The 19965-nt window shown below is 49.1% G+C and overlaps 1 protein-coding gene across 14 annotated transcripts in view; it reads right to left on the bottom strand.

The window, feature by feature from the left end:
- Positions 1 to 19965, bottom strand: part of PTK2 (protein tyrosine kinase 2) — a 192686-nt gene that overhangs the window by 103758 nt on the left and 68963 nt on the right. For all 14 annotated transcript variants that reach the window (XM_066379591.1, XM_066379590.1, XM_066379584.1 and 11 more), the window contains 3 exons: positions 10378 to 10465; positions 1104 to 1183; positions 543 to 605 (listed from right to left, as the gene is read on the bottom strand). In XM_066379591.1, coding sequence (XP_066235688.1) covers positions 543 to 605; positions 1104 to 1183; positions 10378 to 10465 — 231 coding nt within the window. The remainder of the gene's footprint in view (positions 1 to 542; positions 606 to 1103; positions 1184 to 10377; positions 10466 to 19965) is intronic.

Below are 19965 nucleotides of genomic sequence, written 5' to 3' on the forward strand. Positions count from 1 at the left end.
ACCTGAGACACTGAAGTGCCAGGCTCAAAACCCTGAGGTTGCCAAGTTGAGCGTGAGTTCACTGACATGACCCCATGGTCCCTGGCTTGAGCAAGAGGTCACTCGGTTAGCTGGAGTCTCCCCCACCCAGTCAAGGCACATATGAAAAGCCATCAATGAACACCTAAAGTGACACAAGTATGAGTTGATGCTTCTTCTGTCTCTCCTTTCCTCTTTCTCACACACACAGAAACGGTGACTGTTGTCCGACCACCCACATTTCTGAGCCTCGCAATCTCCCTTCCGGGCGCCGCCTGATGCTGGGCCAGCGCTCCCACCTGCCCGCACTGTCCAAACTCAGAGTGCACAACCGTCTCACACTCCACCCAACAGCCTCTGGAAATGTCTACATTAGTTCCTAGTATGTTATTTTGTAATACATATTTCCTTTTCAAAAATACTTACTTTTTAGTCAAGATAAACCTCTAGAAACAACAGTTTGAAGAGCGATCTAGCTCTGAATAGTCGCCTTTGGCGGCTCATTTCCCACACGCAGTACTTACTCTAAGACTTCATAGTTGGACTTCTTCTCGAGCGCATTGCCCCGCATCTCCCAGTACGACCGTCTGAAATCAGGAGACCCACGTCAGGATGTCTGTCCTCACCGACACCCCGTGGGCGCAGTGAGCCACCCGAGGCCCCGCTGCGGACGGGCTGACCAGGAACAGCGCCCAGACCCCACCGGGTCGGCAGCACGCAGCCCGGCCGCTCCAGAGCCCCTCCTCCCCGTGGCGGGGAAGCGGGCTGGCTCTCTGGAGCGCGGAGGCGCAGACTCCAGGTGTGAGGGGCTACGTGAGCTACTCTGAAGCTCGTCTTTCCTCAGGGGCACCGGGCGGCGGCCGTGGCCGGGCGTGCACACACCACTCCTGGCGGGCCGTGTCACAGGGCGACTGCATCAGACACGCGGGAGAGTGATCAACCTAGTTCAGAATCCTCTCACTCGCATTTCCCTCCATTTCTTACTGATAATCTTTGTGAGGGAGAGGAAAATCCCTGGGTAATGTCCCCAAACAGCGAGAACCATGATGAACAGGGACCTCGGTGCACAGTGCCCACCACCTTACCGTATCTCCAGACAGCCCAGCTTCAGAGCAATGTCCTGGTCCACCTGGTCAGCTATCTCTAACATGTAATCGCTCTTCACCTACAATGAGAAGGAACGGGGGAAACACTGTGTGAAAACAGTGTGCCGTGGACATAGTCACCGGATAAACATTTACTTTCTCAGGCTTCATACATGCTCTGTCAATAATCACGCTGGATGACGAAGATGAAGATGACTAATATGAAGAAGTACTGAGAGAAATACATGGGTCTTTCCTCTTAAGAAGAGTGTACACACTGGGACTTGAAGACACAACGACATCGTCCCAATCACAGTTAACGCCAAGCTGCCCTCCACCGCCCTCTCCTGCCATCCGTCACCGGGGAGAAATGAGGGGGACCTCCCTTCCCACACAGCTTAGCGGCAGACATGTTTTCTTAACTCAAGCTTCAGTTCCAACTGCATTTTTGGACCTAAGTGCAAGACCGGGAAAATTTATACATTTAAAAATCCATTTAACTCTGCAACTGACCCACCAACTATGATTAATCTGCAAAGTAATAAAACATGCTTAAAGTCTAATAGAAAGACAAGAAATCTAATAGATTTTTTTTTTAAGTGAGAGGAGGAGAGATAGACAGACTCTTATATCTGCCCTGACTGGGATCCACACAGCAACCCTCATCTGGGGCCGATGCTCAAATCAACTAAGCCATCCTCAGTGCCTGGGCTGATGCTCGGACCAACAGAGCTATCTTTAGCACCCGGGGCCAATGCTCCAACCAATTGAGCCACTGGCTGTGAGAGGAGAAGAGAGAGAGAAGGGAAGGGAGAGGGGTGGAGAAGCAGATGGTTGCTTCTCCTGTGTGCCCTGACTGTGGATTGAATGAAGGATGTCCACACGCTGGGCTGACGCTCTGTCCACTGAGCCAACTGGTCAGGGCCTAATCTAATAAATTTTACAAATGCCTTCCAACAATGATTGCACTCAACTAACACAACTGCTGTACCATACGGCACCGGAGCAGCTCAGCGTGAGGACATCTTCACAGATGAAGCGGATGAGCCTCCTCACAGATGACCATCAGGGGTCAGTGCCTGACACTGACAGTGATGCTGGGGAGTGCCACCTGCACCTCGGTTAGGGGAACGTCCTCCCCCCAAATGGAGCTCCCTTCCTCCCACAAGCACCCAACTGTCAGAGCATGAATTTTACCAAGCAGAACTGTGGACATTCAGGTCGGCTCTTGTTATGCAGTATTTCATAACACCCTGATTTTGCCTCTAGAGTCTAGGTCCTCACCCCTGTAATATTTACTATCTGGGTCTTTCCAGAAAAGTGTGTTAACCTCTGCGATAGAAAAATCCCAAATTATGTGTTACCTCCTAGCCTGTCAGTTCACCTGCTCCAAAAATTTCTTGTTCCCAGTGGATTATTTTGTCCACCTTCTACTGCAGTGGTTCTCAACCTTTCTAATGCCATGACCTCGCAATACAGTTCCTCATGTTGCAGTGACCCCAAACCAAAAAATAATTTTGGTGGCTACTTCATAACTGTAATTTTGCTACAGTTATGATTTGGAATGTAAATACCTGATATGCATTATGTATTTTCCGATGGCTTTAGGCGACCCTGCCGGGTTGAGAACCGCTGTTCTACTAGGTAGTTCATCATCACGAGGTTCCCTTGCAAAGACCCCACCTCCCCCAGGTTGCATAATTATCCGACTACTCTCACTGCCTGGCAAAACCAACACATGCGAAACAAATCACACACCTCCTTCCCAAGCTTCCTGCCAAGCAACTGGAAGAGCTACAGTATGAGATTCACTTTATTTTTTTATTTTATTTATTTTTTGTATTTTTCTGAAGCTGGAAACGGGGAGGCAGTCAGACAGACTCCCGCATGCGCCTGACCGGGATCCACCCGGCACGCCCACCAGGGGGCGATGCTCTGCCCATCTGGGGCATCGCTCTGTTGCGACCAGAGCCTTCTAGCGCCTGAGGCAGAGGCCATGGAGCCATCCTCAGCGCTCGGGCCAACTTTGCTCCAATGGAGCCTTGGCTGCGGAGGGGAAGAGAGAGACAGAGAGGAAGGAGAGGAGGAGGGGTGGAGAAGCAGATGGGCGCTTCTGTGTGCCCTGGCCAGGAATCGAACCCGGGGGACTCCTGCACGCCAGGCCGACGCTCTACCACTGAGCCAACCGGCCAGGGCTGAGATTCTCTTTAAATTCATGACAGACCCCAAATGGTCAGCTGAAACCGTCCGGAAATTCAACAACACTTGCCTAGGAAGCTCGCCTACACGCTGATTCAGGAGTTCTGCAGTCAACCTGCCGCATGTCTTTCCCGCAGAGAAAAGAATCCAGCAGACCGAGAATTCACACCCGCTCACACCTGTCCTTGCCCTGTCAGCCCTTCTCGGGCGGCGGGAGCAGTGGTCAGCCATCTGCTCGTTCTGACCTCTACACTTCCTCTCAAACCACACTTTATTTTCTGCATTAGCACCTTGACTGTGAAGGTAATCAACATTTAGGGACTGAATTAGTGAGCAAATGAATGAGCAGATAAGCAGTGATCACACTGAGCTTTCCATGCCTCTTCGTATAAATGTTACTTTCTGGGTAAGACTTACAGCATTAGTCACTTCTATTCCTTATGTAGAGTAGGTATTTAAGACTGATTCGGTGGAACTAAATTAATCCACTGAATTAAGTAAAAAGTTTTAATTCTAAAATCATTTTGTTTACATTTCAGTTGGCTCTTTCTTCTGTAGCAAAAAGTAAATCCAAATTTAAAACTAAGAACTTGAATCACTAGTAGGTTTATTATTAAAAAATAAAGTCACAAGAGATAAATCAAGAGGTATATTTATGTGTTACACCACAGTTGTTCTGACTGAAACATTGAATAGTCTTAGGTGCATACCTCGAAGAAAGCAGAGTATCAATTACATGTTGAGGAAAATGCATCACAAAATTGTCTCAATGGTTAATTATGTAATTTTTAAACACTACTTATAGGTGGTAAAAATGTAATCACTTTCATTCATCAAAATCAAATTCACGTTAGTTGCAAAAATAAAAAAGGGAAAGTTATAATGTAACAACCTTTATGGGAAATCCCTTTTGTACAAATGTGACTTACAAGTTTTGAGAGTGGTTTTCCCTCAGCAGCAACCTCCTGCTCTGGACCCTCAGAGCTGGATGACCAGGGCCTGAAGTCCATGTGTGGTGTGAGGTGGCTGACGTGTTCCAGGAAGTGTACTGACCCAGGATGGAACAGGCCGTCACAACCAGCCCTCTGCGCCCCCATGCCCCCCGCCAGCCCGGTGGCTTCCCCAAGGCGGCTTCCCTGAGCGGAGGATGGAGAGTGATCCCGGCTGGCCAGCGCCCTGCGGTCTGGCGCCCCTGCCGCCAGCCAGGCCCTGAGCGCCCACACCCCGACGCCCGTCAGGCCTCTGGGCCTTTCACACTCAGTGTTCCTTTCTTTCATAAAACTCTTCTGACTACCATGCCCCTCCTATCTAGTCCCCACAGAATGTATTGCTTTCATTTGTAAAAAATAAATGCAACTATTGAGCACTTAGTGTGAGCATGTATATGTAAGTGCTTGAGGCAAACGTACTGGGCACCATTCAGGCAGACTTATGTGTAATCTGATCTGTGGGGGCACAGTGGATAGAGCGTCGACCTGGAGCACTGAGGTCACTGGTTCAAAACCCTGGGCTTGTCTGGTCAAGGCTCATGTGGGAGTTGATGCTTCCTGCTCCTCCCCTTCTCTCTCTTTTTCCTCTCTAAAATAAATAAGTAAATGAATGAATAAATAAACAACTCATTCAGTCTTCACAGGTCACTGAGCCGGACGCTGCCACAGCCCCGGTTCATTAGAAGAGGCCTGAACAGAACAAAGACAACACTGCGGAACCAGCCGTATGTGGGGACCACCCAGCAGGGCGGGCTCCAGGCTGCTGTCTCACACACAGCTGAGGGGAGAAGTGGGTCTCCAGTTGTGCGTGTGAACCAGTTTATCACCAAGGACTGCCCTGCTTTCCATATGGACGGCTGCGAGCCTGCTTCTGCCCACCCTGCCTATTATTTACCATCCTCACACCTCCTCAGCTGAGGGTTTGCAAGTCCTACTTCATATGTAAGATCAGAAAAGCTCACTGACCCAGAGTCGCATGGCAGTGCCCGCCCTGCACCTCAGCTTCTGTGCGGACACGCCTCCGAATGCTGTGCCAGTGGGCACATTCTCCACCGGGAGCGAGAGGGACACTGCGTGGGACCAGCTCGTCACGCTGGGCCCAGGCTCGCCATGGCTTCCGGTCCCCGGCCACGCTGCCACCGTCACCGCGCACCATGCTCCTGAGACCCTGTGGTTACTATCTTCTACCAGCTCCATGTCCAGCAAATTGGCAAGAGTCTTTCAGAGCAGACCTCTGAAAGTCGTGTCCTGTCTTTCTGAATTAATCTGTTTTCGTGTTGATGTCACTGTCCTACCTAAAGAACAGGGTGTATTCGGACTTGCTGCTGTGCACAGGTGCTGTATTTATGAGTGTTTCATCTGACTGCACGGAATTAAGCATGGGGTTTAACATAAAAACTGCCCACATCTCGAATAATAGAAAGCTTCTTGCATATTTCTATAGGCAAGTTTATATTCTATACCACAGAGTTAAGATATGATGTTACATTTAATGTTAAGAGCCAATGGATGGATATACTCATTTAAATTTTAACATATTGGTAGGACAAAACAAGAACATCATGTCAGACCCACGCATCTTAAGACCTAACAATTTCAATTGTGCAAATGGTTTCTGTACAAGTTCAATTAACATGACAACTTCTTGACTAACCGTTGACACAGCCCTTCAAACCAATGACCACCACTATTTGCAAAAGTTTGCCAAATGCAAGTTTTAACAAATGTAAGTTCAGAAAGATAAAGAGAAATAAGATGCTTTATGGCAAAGAAAAAATTCAATTGCAGGGTAAATCAGTTTTCTTGCTACATAATAAGTCATTAGCTTTAGTGTCAAAACTTATTTTTATAGACTTCTGCTCTATAGTGAACAGGGCTGGTTATAATGATATTCTAGTTTATTTTTAGAATATGCTGATTAATATCTTTCAGAATATTCTAAAATGGGTCAAAAACATTGAGTGAATCACTTGTAATATCTCACACCAGGAGTCACATTTGGGACATCTTTAAATGAAATTGTGCGTCCACAGAACAATATCCAACCAGTCAGTCACCCAACACTCAGCATGTCCGCTGACATATTGTTTTCCTCATGACACCATCCCAAAGCGTGGGACATGGGGGGGCATAACAAACAGTGGGCTGAAACTGGGTGAAATTTCAAAATAAATAATGACATTAAGGTAGGTTATTGTGAGTTCTCTCTCTCTCTCTCTCTCTCTCAGAATTCTTTTATTTCTACCCTGACAGAAGAGCCTGAACAGTAAAAACACTGGTTCTCCCAAAACAGAAATAACAGAGCTAACACTCAGGAACGTTCACTATTCCTCAGTACAGACCCTCGAGACTCCCACATGTGAAGTTCAACAAAATAACAGATCAAAGAAAACACACAAGGAAACGCATCACTGAACAAGAGTCAGAGCGAGCCTCCCCCAACAGATGGAGAGCCCAAACGAGTCAGATACTGTAACTCAGATTCAGAATACAGACATTTATTCTTCATGAAATTATAAAGAAATAAAAGGCTGGAACTTAGCAATAAGGGACATACAAGATGCCCCGGCAGAGAGAGAGAGAGAGAGAGAGAGAGAGAGAGAGAGAGAGTGTGTGTGTGTGTGGCGTGGTCAGAGCTGAGGACCTGAGGACTATCTGAGCTACAGATCCCAGAGAGACAAGGAGTGGAGACCAGGAAAGAGAAGTTAGCAGAGCCAGGCGGAGAAGCTCTAGTGTAGGTCTAATCTGAAATCCCAGAAGGAATAACAAAAAACGAAGAAAAGACAGCATCTGAGGAGATGCCATCTAAGACATTTCTAGAAGTGAGGAAAAAGGCATGAACCTTCAGCAGAGGCTGCACAACACAGATGAAGAAGGAACAAGGAGGTGGGAGCCCACCCCTGGTCTGCAAGGTAACTGCGGGTCTCTGCGGACCAGGACAAGGCCCGACAGCCGAGGACAGAGAAGACAGACCAGCTGCAAAGGAAGACGGAGCCAGAGCCGCTTCCCAACAGCCCCGGCCAGACCAGACAGAAAATGCCTCCAGAGCTCTGAGGGGGCCTGGGCGTGCTCACCCCCCCCCCCAGAGCAGTGGGGACACCCTGTCTTATTGTCACACCTCAGAATATATGATATACCCTGTACCTTATACAGCAAATATTAAAGACTTTTAAAATTAGAGAACGGTTTCACAAAATTCTGAGGCACCTATAAAATTTTATCTCAGAAATTCATGAAAATTTCCACACTCAATTTCTTACAAGATATTGTAGCTACATTCTCAGTTAAATAAATTTGGCTAAAGACAGCTGAAGAGCCAATTTTTTATTTATACTTTTTTTTTGGTGGGGAGGGTTGGCGGGGAGAGTTTCCTGAATTCCCAATGGATTTTTCAGCACTGGAATTAAAGCTGCTCCCAAGCTGGAAGCGGTGCAGGTCACCCTATACCACTGCGGAATTTCTGTGCATGCTATCGGGACAGACTCTGCCTGAGAATTATCACAAGACAAATAAATACATAATTATTTGCCAATGCAGCATTGCAAAGATCACACTATTTTCAAAACTCTCTTGTAATATCTGAGTAAAAATAAAATGCACACATTCCCCATAAATGGAACTGCACTGCGCATGCTCTACCCACAGCTGGCTTCAGACGCCAGCGCGTGGCCCGCCTTCTGCGTCAATGCAGAGCGGCACTGCCCTAGTTAGGAGGGTGCAGATCTGAAAGGCAGCAGAGCTTACCTCGCTAAGCTCTTATGAAAGACATCGCAACACTTCCCAGGTCCTTCCTGTCACTACCATGTTCCTGTGGGCATCCCTTCCAAACACACGTGGAAATCTTATTTCTTATTTACTGATTTTTAGAGGGGAGGGCATTGATCTGTTCCTGTATGTGCCCTGACCAGGAATCGAGCCAGCAACTTCAGTGCTTCGGGCCGATGCTCCAACCAACTGAGATATCCAGCCAGGGCTGGAAATCTTACAGAGCCCTCGAAGTACAATTATCAGTTCAAATCACCTGAAATTTCACTGTTCAACTATTTTTTCCCTACAACACTGTCAGTGTGCTCGGTGCCACACACACCTGCAGAGCTCTGGGCTCACCTGGCCACTGCTAACTTCTGACAGTGGGAGAGCTGTCCTGCCCCTCACCCTCTGCAGTTCACACTGCCTTTCCTCCCTCGTTTGCTAACACCTGAGTCTGGGACAGGCCATCCCTGGGGGACATTGCTGTGACTACATGAGGATCTCTTTCATAAACATGTACTTGGTGGCCTGACCAGGTGGCGCAGTGGATAGAGAGTCGGACTGGGACGTGGAGGACCCAGGTTCGAGACCTCGAGGTTGCTGACTTGAGAGCAGGCTCATCTGGTTTGAGCAGAGCTCACCAGCTTGGACCCAAGGTCGCTGGCTTGAGCAAGGGGTCACTCAGTCTGCTGAAGGCCCATGGTCAAGGCACATATGAGAAATAATCAATGAGCAACTAAGGTGCCACAACGAAGAATTGATGCTTCTCATCTCTCTCCCTTCCTGTCTGTCTGTCCCTATCTGTCCCTCTTTCTGTCTCTCTCTGTCTCTGCCACAAAAAAATTAAAAAATACGAGTTCTGATCAGGACATCACTCCTGACTTGAGTGGCTCCTAGTAACCTACAGGAGAAAACCTGCCTCTCACCCTCTGTGAGAGGTCCCTCTGCCTTTTACCCTGCTTTGCAAACCACGCTGGCTCAGACGCACACACAGTGTCTCCTACAGCCATCTCATCCTCGTGGGAGCTCCCAGGGAGCCCCCTTGGTTCCAAACCTCCCTGGGTGGCAGGCCCTCCCGCGTTCCATCAGTCGCTAGCACAGCATCGGCTTGAATGCGACACAGCTGTCACAGGCTCCCCCAGACTAAGCACCTGAAAGGTGCAGAGTCATTCCTTTCTGCATTCGTGACCCACAGTAGACATTTAATAAATATCTTTAGTCAACCAAAAATTACCAAGTGCGGGCCCTGGCCGGTTGGCTCAGTGGTAGAGCATCGGCCTGGCGTGCAGGAGTCCCGGGTTCGATTCCCGGCCAGGGCACACAGGAGAAGCACCCATCTGCTTCTCCACCCCTCCCCCTCTCCTTCCTCTCTGTCTCTCTCTTCCCTCCCGCAGCCAAGGCTCCACTGGAGCAAAGTTTGCCCGGGCGCTGGGGATGGCTCCATGGCCTCTGCCTCAGGCGCTAGAGTGGCTCTGGTTGCAACAGAGCGACGCCCCAGATGGGCAGAGCATCGTCCCTGGTGGGCGTGCCAGGTGGATCCCGGTCGGGCGCATGCGGGAGTCTGTCTGGCTACCTCCCCGTTTCCAGCTTCAGAAAAAAAAAAAAAATTACCAAGTGCACCAGGCCTGAGCCCGCACAGCGCATAAAGCGTCAACCTGGGACGGTGGGGTCACCAGTTCAAAACCCCGGGCTTGCACGGTCAAGGCATGTATGACAATCAATGAACAACTAAAGTGCAGCAATTATTAGTTGATACTTCTCATTCCCCAACCCCATCTTTCTGTAAAATCAATAAATACAATCTTTAAAAGAAAACTTACAAAATGCATTTAGTGGCAAAATTGTACGTACAAGTGTCTGTGATACTCATCAGACAATTGTGAGGGCACCGTCCACTAACACTGACAGGAAACTGTGCTGTTTATTTACGCCACATAGAGTCACTGCCTGACTAGTATCTGAAGGGGCAAAACACAAGCTGCTCTACTGCAAGGACGCCAGCTCGGGCTTTGCTGTGCAGCCGCCACCGAGAGGGTGTGGGTGCAGCTGGCTCTGACGCGCAGGCCTGTGGCGGGCAAGGCTGCTGCCACCGGGCATGTTCTACCTGAGTCACAGAGTGAACAAGGGTGTCACTCAGGACTTAAGATTTACCCACGCATACAAAAATCTCAAAGTGTCCAAAGTTCTCAAACTCTCACTAAAGATTCTCACTGCCATAGTGACACATTCATATTCTCCCACACGTTTGGTTTCATCTTATTCTGAAATAAAGCTGTGTCATAAACAGGATTCAAAGAAACAAAAAAAAAAAAGTAGATTAAATCGCCCTCCTATACCTGTTGATAGAAGAAATTCAAAGTTGGCTTGTCTTCAGTAAACTGGTTTAGAAATCCTTTTGGCAAATAACGAATTCTCAATTCATATCTAAAAAATAATTCACAAAATAGAACAATTAGAAATCAGTAATTTTTTCAAGTCATTGTCTACAATTACAATATGACAGGACGCACTGACAATTGCTCTGCAATAAATATGATTTTAATAGTAAGTTAAAAATATAACCAATTAATCTGTAAATGTTTTATTTTTCAGCACAAAAATGTGCACAATAAGTGTCTTCAGCTCAATGGCTCTGCAAGGAGAGAGCGTGATGGCAGCCCAGCAGTCCCCCGGCCTCCGAGGCACCCTGCCCAGCTGCCCGGGGCAGCGCCCTCCCTCGGCCAGGCCTGGTGGCCAATGTCACCTGGAGGGAATCCCACAGCAGGCCCCCTCCAGGGCCTGGCCGCCTCCATTCACCAATGTGCTTGTGACAGTCATCCACATCCACATTCGCTCAGAGCTGGGAGCTATGATGTCCCACAACTATTCAGCCACACTACTGCTGATGGCCATTTGAGTTGTTTGCACTTTTTTTTTTAATATTTTATTTATTGATTTTTTAGAGAGAGAGGAGTGAGAGAGAGAGAGAGAGAGAGAAGGGGGAGGAGCAGGAAGCATCAACTCCCATATGTGCCTTGACCAGGCAAGCCCAAGGTTTTGAACCGGCGACCTCAGTGTTCCAGGTCGACGCTTTATCTCACTGCGCCACCACAGCTCAGGCCTGTTTGCACTTTTTTTTTTTAATAATTTTTATTTATTTATTTATTCATTTTAGAGAGGGAGAGAGAGAGAGAGAGAGAGAGAGAGAGAGAGAGAGAGAGAAAGAGAAGGGGGAGGAGCAGGAAGCATCAACTCCCATATGTGCCTTGACCAGGCAAGCCCAGGGTTTTGAACCAGCAACCTCAGTGTTTCCAGGTTGACGCTTTACCCACTGCGCCACCACAGGTCAGGCCTGTTTGCACTTTTTGACTATTAGTTATAATGCTGCTGTGAGCACTCTTTGTTTCTTCCTCGAAGCATAAAAAAAGTGATTTGCTCAAGAAGCCAAGCTTCAAGACAGGCTGATACGAACCTCACCAGAACGCGCGCGCCCTCTCTGCCCATAATGAAGGCTGCTGTGCATGTCTTCTGGGGAACACATGCACACATTTCTGCTGGGGCCCCACGGCCCCACACGGAACTGAGTCACTGGATAACAGCGAACACACACTTCAGCTGCAGCCAGAGTCACCCAACAGTGAGCAGAAGCTATGCCAGTCTAAGCTCCCACCCGCAGCATGCAGCGCTCTGCTCCCTCCAGGCTCACCTCTACTTAGTGTTTCTAACTGTTCCATTTTAGTTATGCTGACAATTATTTATTGCAATAATGCAGAGTGGTTTTTAATTGGCACTTCCTTGAATAATAAAACTGGGTTAATAATATGGGTTAATAGATATCAGTTGTCTAGCCATAGATGACTAGAAACTTACTCATCTTTGTATTGTCGGTGTCTGGAGCAGAAGCATTCAGGAGTTTAATAAATCGGTGAATTTAGAAGTGACTGACTGGTGATGGAGCAGTGGATAGAGCATCAACATGGGACGCTGAAGTCCCAAGTACAAAACCCTGAGGTCGCCAGCTAGAGAGGGGGCTCATCAGGCTTCAGTGTGGGATCATCAACATAGTCCCCTGGTTGCTGGCTTGAACCCAAAGTTGCTGGCTGGAGCACAAGGTCACTGGCTTGAATAAGGGAGTAAGGTGTCACTGGCTTAGCTGGAGCCCCGGGTCAAGGCTATACGTATGAGAAGCAATCTATGAACAACTAAAGTGACACAACTATGAGTTGATGCTTCTCATCTCTCTCCCTTCCCGTCTCTATCTCTCTCTCTCTCTCTTTCTCAAAAAAAAGTCTGTTATCCTGGTTTTCAAAGATGTCACTTTGAAACTTGTCAAGGTGTTTCTCTATTTACTGTCTTAAGGCTGTAAATCTTTTTTAAGAACTCTTGTTGAATTCAGTATTATAATGAAACACAGGCTTTTCAAATTAAAGGTATACACACATGGAATGTCATTGCTAGATAACATAAAAATCTTGTATCAAAATACAATCTAAAACTTCATTAAAGTATACTTTTGGGGGTTTTTTTGGTCATCTTTGAAAAACGACACTTTTCCTTCCTCATCTAAAAGGCTTTTCCCCTGCACAGATCTGAAGAGAAAGCCCTCTGCAGAGCACAGGCAGTAGTGAGCAGAGCACAGAGCAGAGCACAGGCAGTAGTGAGCAGAGCACAGAGCAGAGCACAGGCAGTAGTGAGCAGAGCACAGAGCAGAGCACAGGCAGTAGTGAGCAGAGCACAGAGCAGAGCACAGGCAGTAGTGAGCAGAGCACAGAGCAGAGCACAGGCAGTAGTGAGCACAGGCAGTAGTGAGCAGAGCACAGACAGTAGTGAGCAGAGCACAGGCAGTAGTGAGCAGAGCACAGAGCAGAGCACAGGCAGTAGTGAGCAGAGCACAGAGCAGAGCACAGGCAGTAGTGAGCAGAAGGACGTGACCTACATCTTGGAAACAATGAAAGAGATGCTTTTTCCGTTGCTCTGCCCACACTTTCCCAAACGCCAAGGAAGCCCTCTCTGAGACCTGGCCCTCAGAGCCCTGGTCCACCGTGTGTGGGGACAGAGCCATGTCCCCAAAAGCTCCTACAAACCAATTAGAACTGATTAGCCCACTCAGAAGCCAGCCCAACCACTCCAGGCAGGTGATTCCAAATAACTAAAATTTAGTTATTAAAATTCAGTTAGCTAAGATTTAACTATGGAGGTACAAAACTTTTCAGTTTAAACCTGTTTGGTGGGAATCTCTCCTAACTGCCGAACACCTGCTGCTGCGTTACAAACTCGCATGGTATTGCAATCTAAACTTCACCGGCTGACTCAGGGCCCACCAAACACCACGGCCTGAACTGGGACCTCCCAGGAGCCCAGTGGCAGGTAGTCGAGCCCCTGCTCCCTCCTGGATGAGTGGGAAGGATGCAGGAGAGGGAAGGCGCTCGTGAACAGAGGACACAGTTCAGCCCAGTTCCTCTGGGACCCTAGGGCTCTGGGGGGAGAGGGCAGGCGGCTCCCCTGCAGGGGCTCTGGTCGGCCTAGTTCCCTCTGCCCCTTCACCCCAGGACACCCCCCGGGGGACTGACTGGCAATGCTTCGTCTGTGGATGTTTTGTCTCTCTGGCACGATGACAGAGATGCACGTCTCTCAGGACAGAACGTGGAGTGGGACTGCACGGCTGCTAGGCTACTTGCCAAACGGGTTCACCCGTTTTGACATTCTCCCCGCAGGGTGGACAAGATTTGGTTGGTCCACAACCTCTCTGGCTATTGATACTGTCAGAAAACTCACTTTATGCCAACCGGATAGTGTAAGCCGAAATCTCACTGTGGTCCAAACTGACATCTCCCTAACCACTAATTGGCATCTCCCTAATCACTAATTTGCATCTTCCTAATCTGATCACTAATGAAACTGACAGTGTCTTCCTGTGGATACTGGCCAACCTTCTCTCTTTTACAAAAATACCTTCATATCTCTTGCCCATTTAAAGAGTTGTTTGCAAATTTCATATTGATCAGTACTTCTACTCTAGGCACAATCTTTTTTAAAAAATTTATTTATTTTAGAGAGAGAGAGAAAGAAAAGAAACATCAATTTGTTGTCTCACTCAGTTGCTTCTTGTATGTGTCCTGGCCAGAGATCGAACCTGCAACTTTGGTGTGTCGGAATGACACCCTTAACCAACTGAGCTCCCTGACCAGGACCTAGGCACCATCTTTTGTCAGTTGTATATGTCCCAACTATTTTCTCAGAGGTGCCACCTTATGTGGGTAGCATAAAAAATATCTAGGTTCAAATCTCACAGAAATAAAAATTGATATCAAATTTGCTGTTCTCTCCATTTACAGTGAACATTCTGGAGTATTAAGAAAACCTTCCACCTGACCGGTGGCATCACAGTGGATAGAGTGTCAACCTGGGATGCTAAGGACCCAGGTTCAAAACCCCAAGGTCATCAGCTTGAGCGCAGGGTCACTGGCTTGAGTCCAAATATCACTGGCTTAAAAGCCCAAGGTTGCTGGCTTGAGCAAGGGGTCACGAGCTTAACAGGAGCCCCCCCCCCCCCCCAGTCAAGGCACATATGAGAAGCAATCAATGCACAACTAAGGTGCTGCAACTACGAGCTGATGCCTCTCATCTCTCTCCCATTAAAAAAATAAAAAGAAAATCTTCCTATTCCAGGGCCAGAATGTACCATTCAACTATATTTTCCATTTCCTCTTTTTTTAAAACTTGGTCCATCTCAAGTGGATTGCTGTGTATTGTTTGAGGTAGGATCTACCTTTGTTGTTCCTCTTCCTACAAGAACAGCCACTTCTCGAACCAGCCCTTCCTCCCCGGGACGTGTCCTGGCACCTTTACTAGCAGGTCATCTTGCCTGAGCTGGCTCCGACCAAACACGTGTGCTGCACGCCAGCCAACCAACATGTCAGAAAACGGAAGACTCGAGTGGAACTTACATCTCAGGGTTATTTAACAATAGGAACAGCTCCTACTGCTGGAAGCACCAAAACCAGCTCTGCTCCAGCCTCACAGAAACAAAACTGAAACCAATTATTCTATGGGTCTGGTGCTGTCCCCTGAACATGAACTAAAGCCAGAAGCTGGTGGCCTGGACAGAAAGGAGGTGTCTGCCACAGAGAGAAGTGATCACCCGCTCTGCTTCTGCAGCGCCATGGCTGGCCCAGCGGCAGAGCAGAAGCGGCCAGCTGCCCACACTCAGCTTCCACTCGGCCACCGGGGAAGCTGCCCGGTTCTCGGAACACTATCAAGCCTCTCCAAACCACGGCGTTCTCGTGAGTACAACGGCAAAAGGACAGCACCTCCTCCACAGGGCGGCTCACGGGAAGGAATGTCCGGGACAGCAGCCCAGGGCCGGCACACACCTGGCACCTCGTGGGCACGTGCTAACACGGAGGCTCGTTATGAACACACTGACCTTTTGTTCCTGGCTGAATATAAGTGCGTATCCCATCACAGCTTTTTGCCTCTTGGTTTACTTTACAGTTTCATGAACACATCCGATTCACTCACATTTCTTACTGGGTGCCCGTTAGTACATGTATCAGGCAGGATGAGACATGGGAACAGAGTGGTCACCGAGACCAGGTCCCTGAGGAGGGAAACGGCAGCAGCAGGCCGTGGGCTCTACAGGCAGACGTCGGAGACGGCCACAGGGGAGAGGGGACTGTGTGCACTCGTCCCCAGTGGAGGGAGGGCCACGCCACACTGGACAGAGCAGCAGCTCAAAGGCCCAAGGAGCAAAGCGCTGGGCTGCTGTGGGAGCCAGTGAGAGAGGCGGGGGCGGCTGGTGGAGCAAGTGACCACTGCCAGCAGACAAGGGCAGAGGGGACGGAGCAGGCTGTACGGCTCAGGAGCAAGGAGCTGGCAGCTCAGAGGAGACCATCCAGGTGCACCCCAGCCCGAGTGCCGATGGGCACAGAAACCGGAGACATGGGGGGACACAACGCTGGCATGGGACAGCAGGGCAGATGGGTGGCCGACGGCCAGGGGCTCTGGTGTGGGTTCAGGCGGATAGGAGCTGCAGGAAGTCTCCGAGCAGGACTGATTTACATGTGCCATTGGGTGTTCACATTTTAAAAGATCCACCAGCAAATCCCGTGAGCTCTACCTTAAAAATCCACCCCTGTACAACTGCTTCTCACTGTCTTCCTTCCAGCCCGGCCCGGATTATTGCCATGACTTGTTGTGGTTTCCTGCGTCTACCCAATTACAGTGTGAATTTAATGCCATCAGCAGTCCAGAGAGAGGAGAGAGAGAAAGAGGCCCCTGGAACAGCCCCAGAGCAATGGCTGGGCAGGAGAAGGGAGGTGAATGGTCAGCAAAGGAGGAGGACAGCTTTCGCCAGAGACAGGCCAGTGCCCAGGAGGCTGTGTGAAGACAGCACCCACAGAAGGAAGGGACTGTGCCCGCTGCTGCACACTGGTGGCCTGGATGGCCCAAGACAGCGCACTGGGGACCCTGGCAAGGTGGCTGTTGTACTCTGCACCCCGAATTAATGGGAAGGTGCTTTAAAACTGATTAATATACTGTTATGTGCAAAATTCTGTATTTCTGCATTAGAAAAATAGGTAAATACGTAATTTAAAAACCTGTTCACTACTGTTTGTATTCCTTCTGCTTTAATTACTTAGGAGGTAAGTTCTGTTATTAATATTGTTGCTTTGTACATTTTGAGAAATGTCTTAATTTAATAAGTTTTAGATTTATCTCTTTCTATACTTATTAAATTCTCAGTGAAATGAGCCTTTTATTATGTAGTTGCCCTCCATATCCCTACCAATGCTTTGCTGACTAAAACTGCTTTCACAGGCTATTAATAGAGCAACACTGATCCACCCGCCTCCCCGGTTAGTGGGTAACGAAACTATCCATCTAAAAGGAGCAGAACGGACAGAGTGACACTGGAGAGAAAACCTCACAGCGCAGTGTTAACAGTAAGACTATGGGCTATGCACTATGTACGTAGACCCATTACACACAACTAATTTTAAGACACACATGTACACGTGTGCTGGATCTTAAGACAAAATATATTTCTTCCTGTGAGTCAAAGAGAAAAGTCTGATCACAACTATTTTAGACTGCTCTTGTAAAGAACCGAGAGCTAAAACACATTTGTTAATCACACATCAATAGTCTGAGTGTTTGTTGTTAGTATACTTGCATTTTTTTTTATTGATGTTTAGAGAGGAAGGGGAAAGAGAGAGAGAGAGAAACATCAACCCACTCATCTGTGCGTTCACTGGCTGTGTGCCCAGGTCTAGGGTAAAGCCCGCAACCTTGCTGTATGTGGGCAAGGCTCTGACCCGGTGTTTCTCAACCACCAGCCCGCGGACAGGTGCCAGTCCGCAAGAGAGTTAACCACCCTGATGTCTGAGTCTCCTCGGACTGGCAACACTCTCTAACCCACTGAGCTACCTGGCCAAGGCCCTGCATTTGTTTCTAAACTCTTCCTTGGGGCCCCGCCTCTCCTGGTTCCCCATGCTTTCATCTTCTCCGTTCTTGCTGGTGGCTGCACTTCTCTAAGAGCTCCTTACTGACCTGCTGTGTAAATCACAAACCTATTTCTGATGTTTCAGTTGTTACCCTGATGGATAATTTGAAGCTTTGCTGACAGCGCTTTCATTCTGACCAGCTCCACTGGGCCACGCAGCCAGTATTTAGTCTACATTTTAATAGGAAAAAGTCAGCTCTTACCCCTACTTTCATTTTTAGAGCAATGCTTATTTAGCCCTACCCAATTCGAAGGCTAGCATTCCGCCTGCTTCTGAAACCCTCCATCAGACACTCTCCCCCTCACCCTGAAGCGCGTCTGGAGGCCAGTCCTCTGGCGGCACACTAAGGAAGACGTCTGTGTCGCCCAGCTCCTGATGGGGCTTGAACTGGGCACAGTGCTGCCCCAGCCCCCCCTCACCACTCCGGAGCTCCTGCCCTCCCTTGTCCCGGTGTCTCTGCTGCCGGCGAGGAGTCTGAATTTTTCTGATTGCTTTCAACATCATCTTTTCTTGTTTCACAACACTCTTCTACCATAATCTGCCAAAGTGTGGATTTAGTTTTATTAACCTTTGGGATTTTATGTTCACCTTGTATTTGAGGACTCCTGCCATTCATGGATTCTAGAAAATTCTCAGCCATAATCTCTGAATCACTTTCCCTTCCTCTTTTTTTATCCTCTTCTTCTCAACTGCCTCTCAGGAGCGCACTGGCTTCTCCTTCTTCATGTCACACACTTGCTGTCCTACTTTCCAGCTGTTCTTCTCCCTTTGCTGTGCTCTGGGTGCCTTTTCTTGGACCCATTCCTGTTACTAATGTACCTAATCTGCTGTACCTAATCTGCTTTATCTTTCCAGTGATTTTAGAACTTCTGTTTGGTTATTTTTAATAGTCCCTTCTTCATGAGTGACACTTCACATCCCCTCTCCCTCTCCTTTTAAACACAAGAACAACCTGTAGGAACCTCACAGTCCTGAAAACGCAACATTGGTAGCAGCTGTCCCTCTGGCTACGCTTTCCTTCGTTACCTTTGCCTACCATCCAGCTGACCCTTACCAGCCGCGTAAGTCTGGCCACATTCCCCGCACGGTCAGATGGCCTCATTCCTACTGAGAGGGCATGCTGGTCCTAGAAACCTGCCCTGCACAGACAGCCAAGCTGGAGCTGTGCACCAATGACCAGTGAGTGCGGCCTGACCGGCCGTGTGGCCCCGTTCCCTGCTGTACTGCAGGGTGGGAGTCGACTGCAGGGGCCTGGGGAGCAGGGAGTGAGACGTGCTCTCCGGATTCCAAACGTGCAGGTCAGAGAGTGGGCAGCGGGCGCAGCCCTGGCTCCTCACGGCCACTCAGCGGTGGCTTCCCCACCACCTTCCTCGGTGTCACCGATGGCAGCGGTGGTCAAGGCACAGGGTCGGCCCACATGAAGTCCTAGCTAGCCAGCCCTGTCCCAGTGGGACTTACTTCTGAGAGTCAGGCTGCCTCACACAAAGCAGTGCTTCTTCTATGTCACCTGAACACGGGGAAAATAAACGGGCTCGAAAAAACAAGAACAAACTGCTGTTCCTGGAGACTTACGCTCTGCACACGCGGCACAGAGCGTAGGAGGCTCCCGGGAGGAAGGCAGAAATGAAAACGCCTCCGGCACTAACTCGTGGGCAGGCCTCGGTCTAAACGCTTACCTGGTTAACTGAGTGAACAGCTGGAGGTCAAGTCTGCACTAGCCATTGATGGAAACCAACTACACTGTCACAGAAAATTCTGTTTGTAAGTTCCTATTCGATAAACCTGAAAATACAAGTCTACTTCTTTAATGCAGCCTAACTGGCGTAAGACTTAGTTCACATGGAGGTTTATGAACCTAACACGTGGGCTTTCCTCTGAGAAGTCTCACCTGTCCAGGAGGACAGCAGCTGCTGCTGCCTGAACCCCTCTCCAGCCAGAAGTCCCTTTTCCTGCTGTGGGTCACCGACCCACACGAGAACCCCCTCTCCGCTCCAACTGGGGCAGACATGCAACTTTTCTACTAGCAGGTCGGCTTACTCAACAGTGAGAAACAATGATTAGGAGAGAGCCAGGGAAGGACAATTGTAGGGAAGTCGTTTAATTCATCTCGGGTCATTAGTTTAAGTCAGCGCGTGTCACTAGGAGATCCTTTCCCGATGGAACGTCCCAGGTGCACAGGGGACACGAGCCCGGGAAGGAGCCGGCTGCCACCTTCTCCGGGCACAGCAGCCCTGCCGCACACCAGGGTGCAGCAGTCCGTCCACCGGGGCCGGAGCTGGCAGGGCAGAGCCGAAAGCAAGCAGTGCAGGCCGGGCAGCATGAGCGGCAACAGCCGCCCCAGCGGAGAGGAGCGGACGGCCGCAGCAGCCAGAGCCAGCACGACCAGAGACGACCGCACAGAAGACAGGACGATCACGGGTCAGTGGTCACCAGCCACCG

This window comes from Saccopteryx leptura, chromosome 3 (genome assembly GCF_036850995.1).
Source record: "Saccopteryx leptura isolate mSacLep1 chromosome 3, mSacLep1_pri_phased_curated, whole genome shotgun sequence".
NCBI classification, from domain to species: Eukaryota; Metazoa; Chordata; class Mammalia; order Chiroptera; family Emballonuridae; genus Saccopteryx; species Saccopteryx leptura.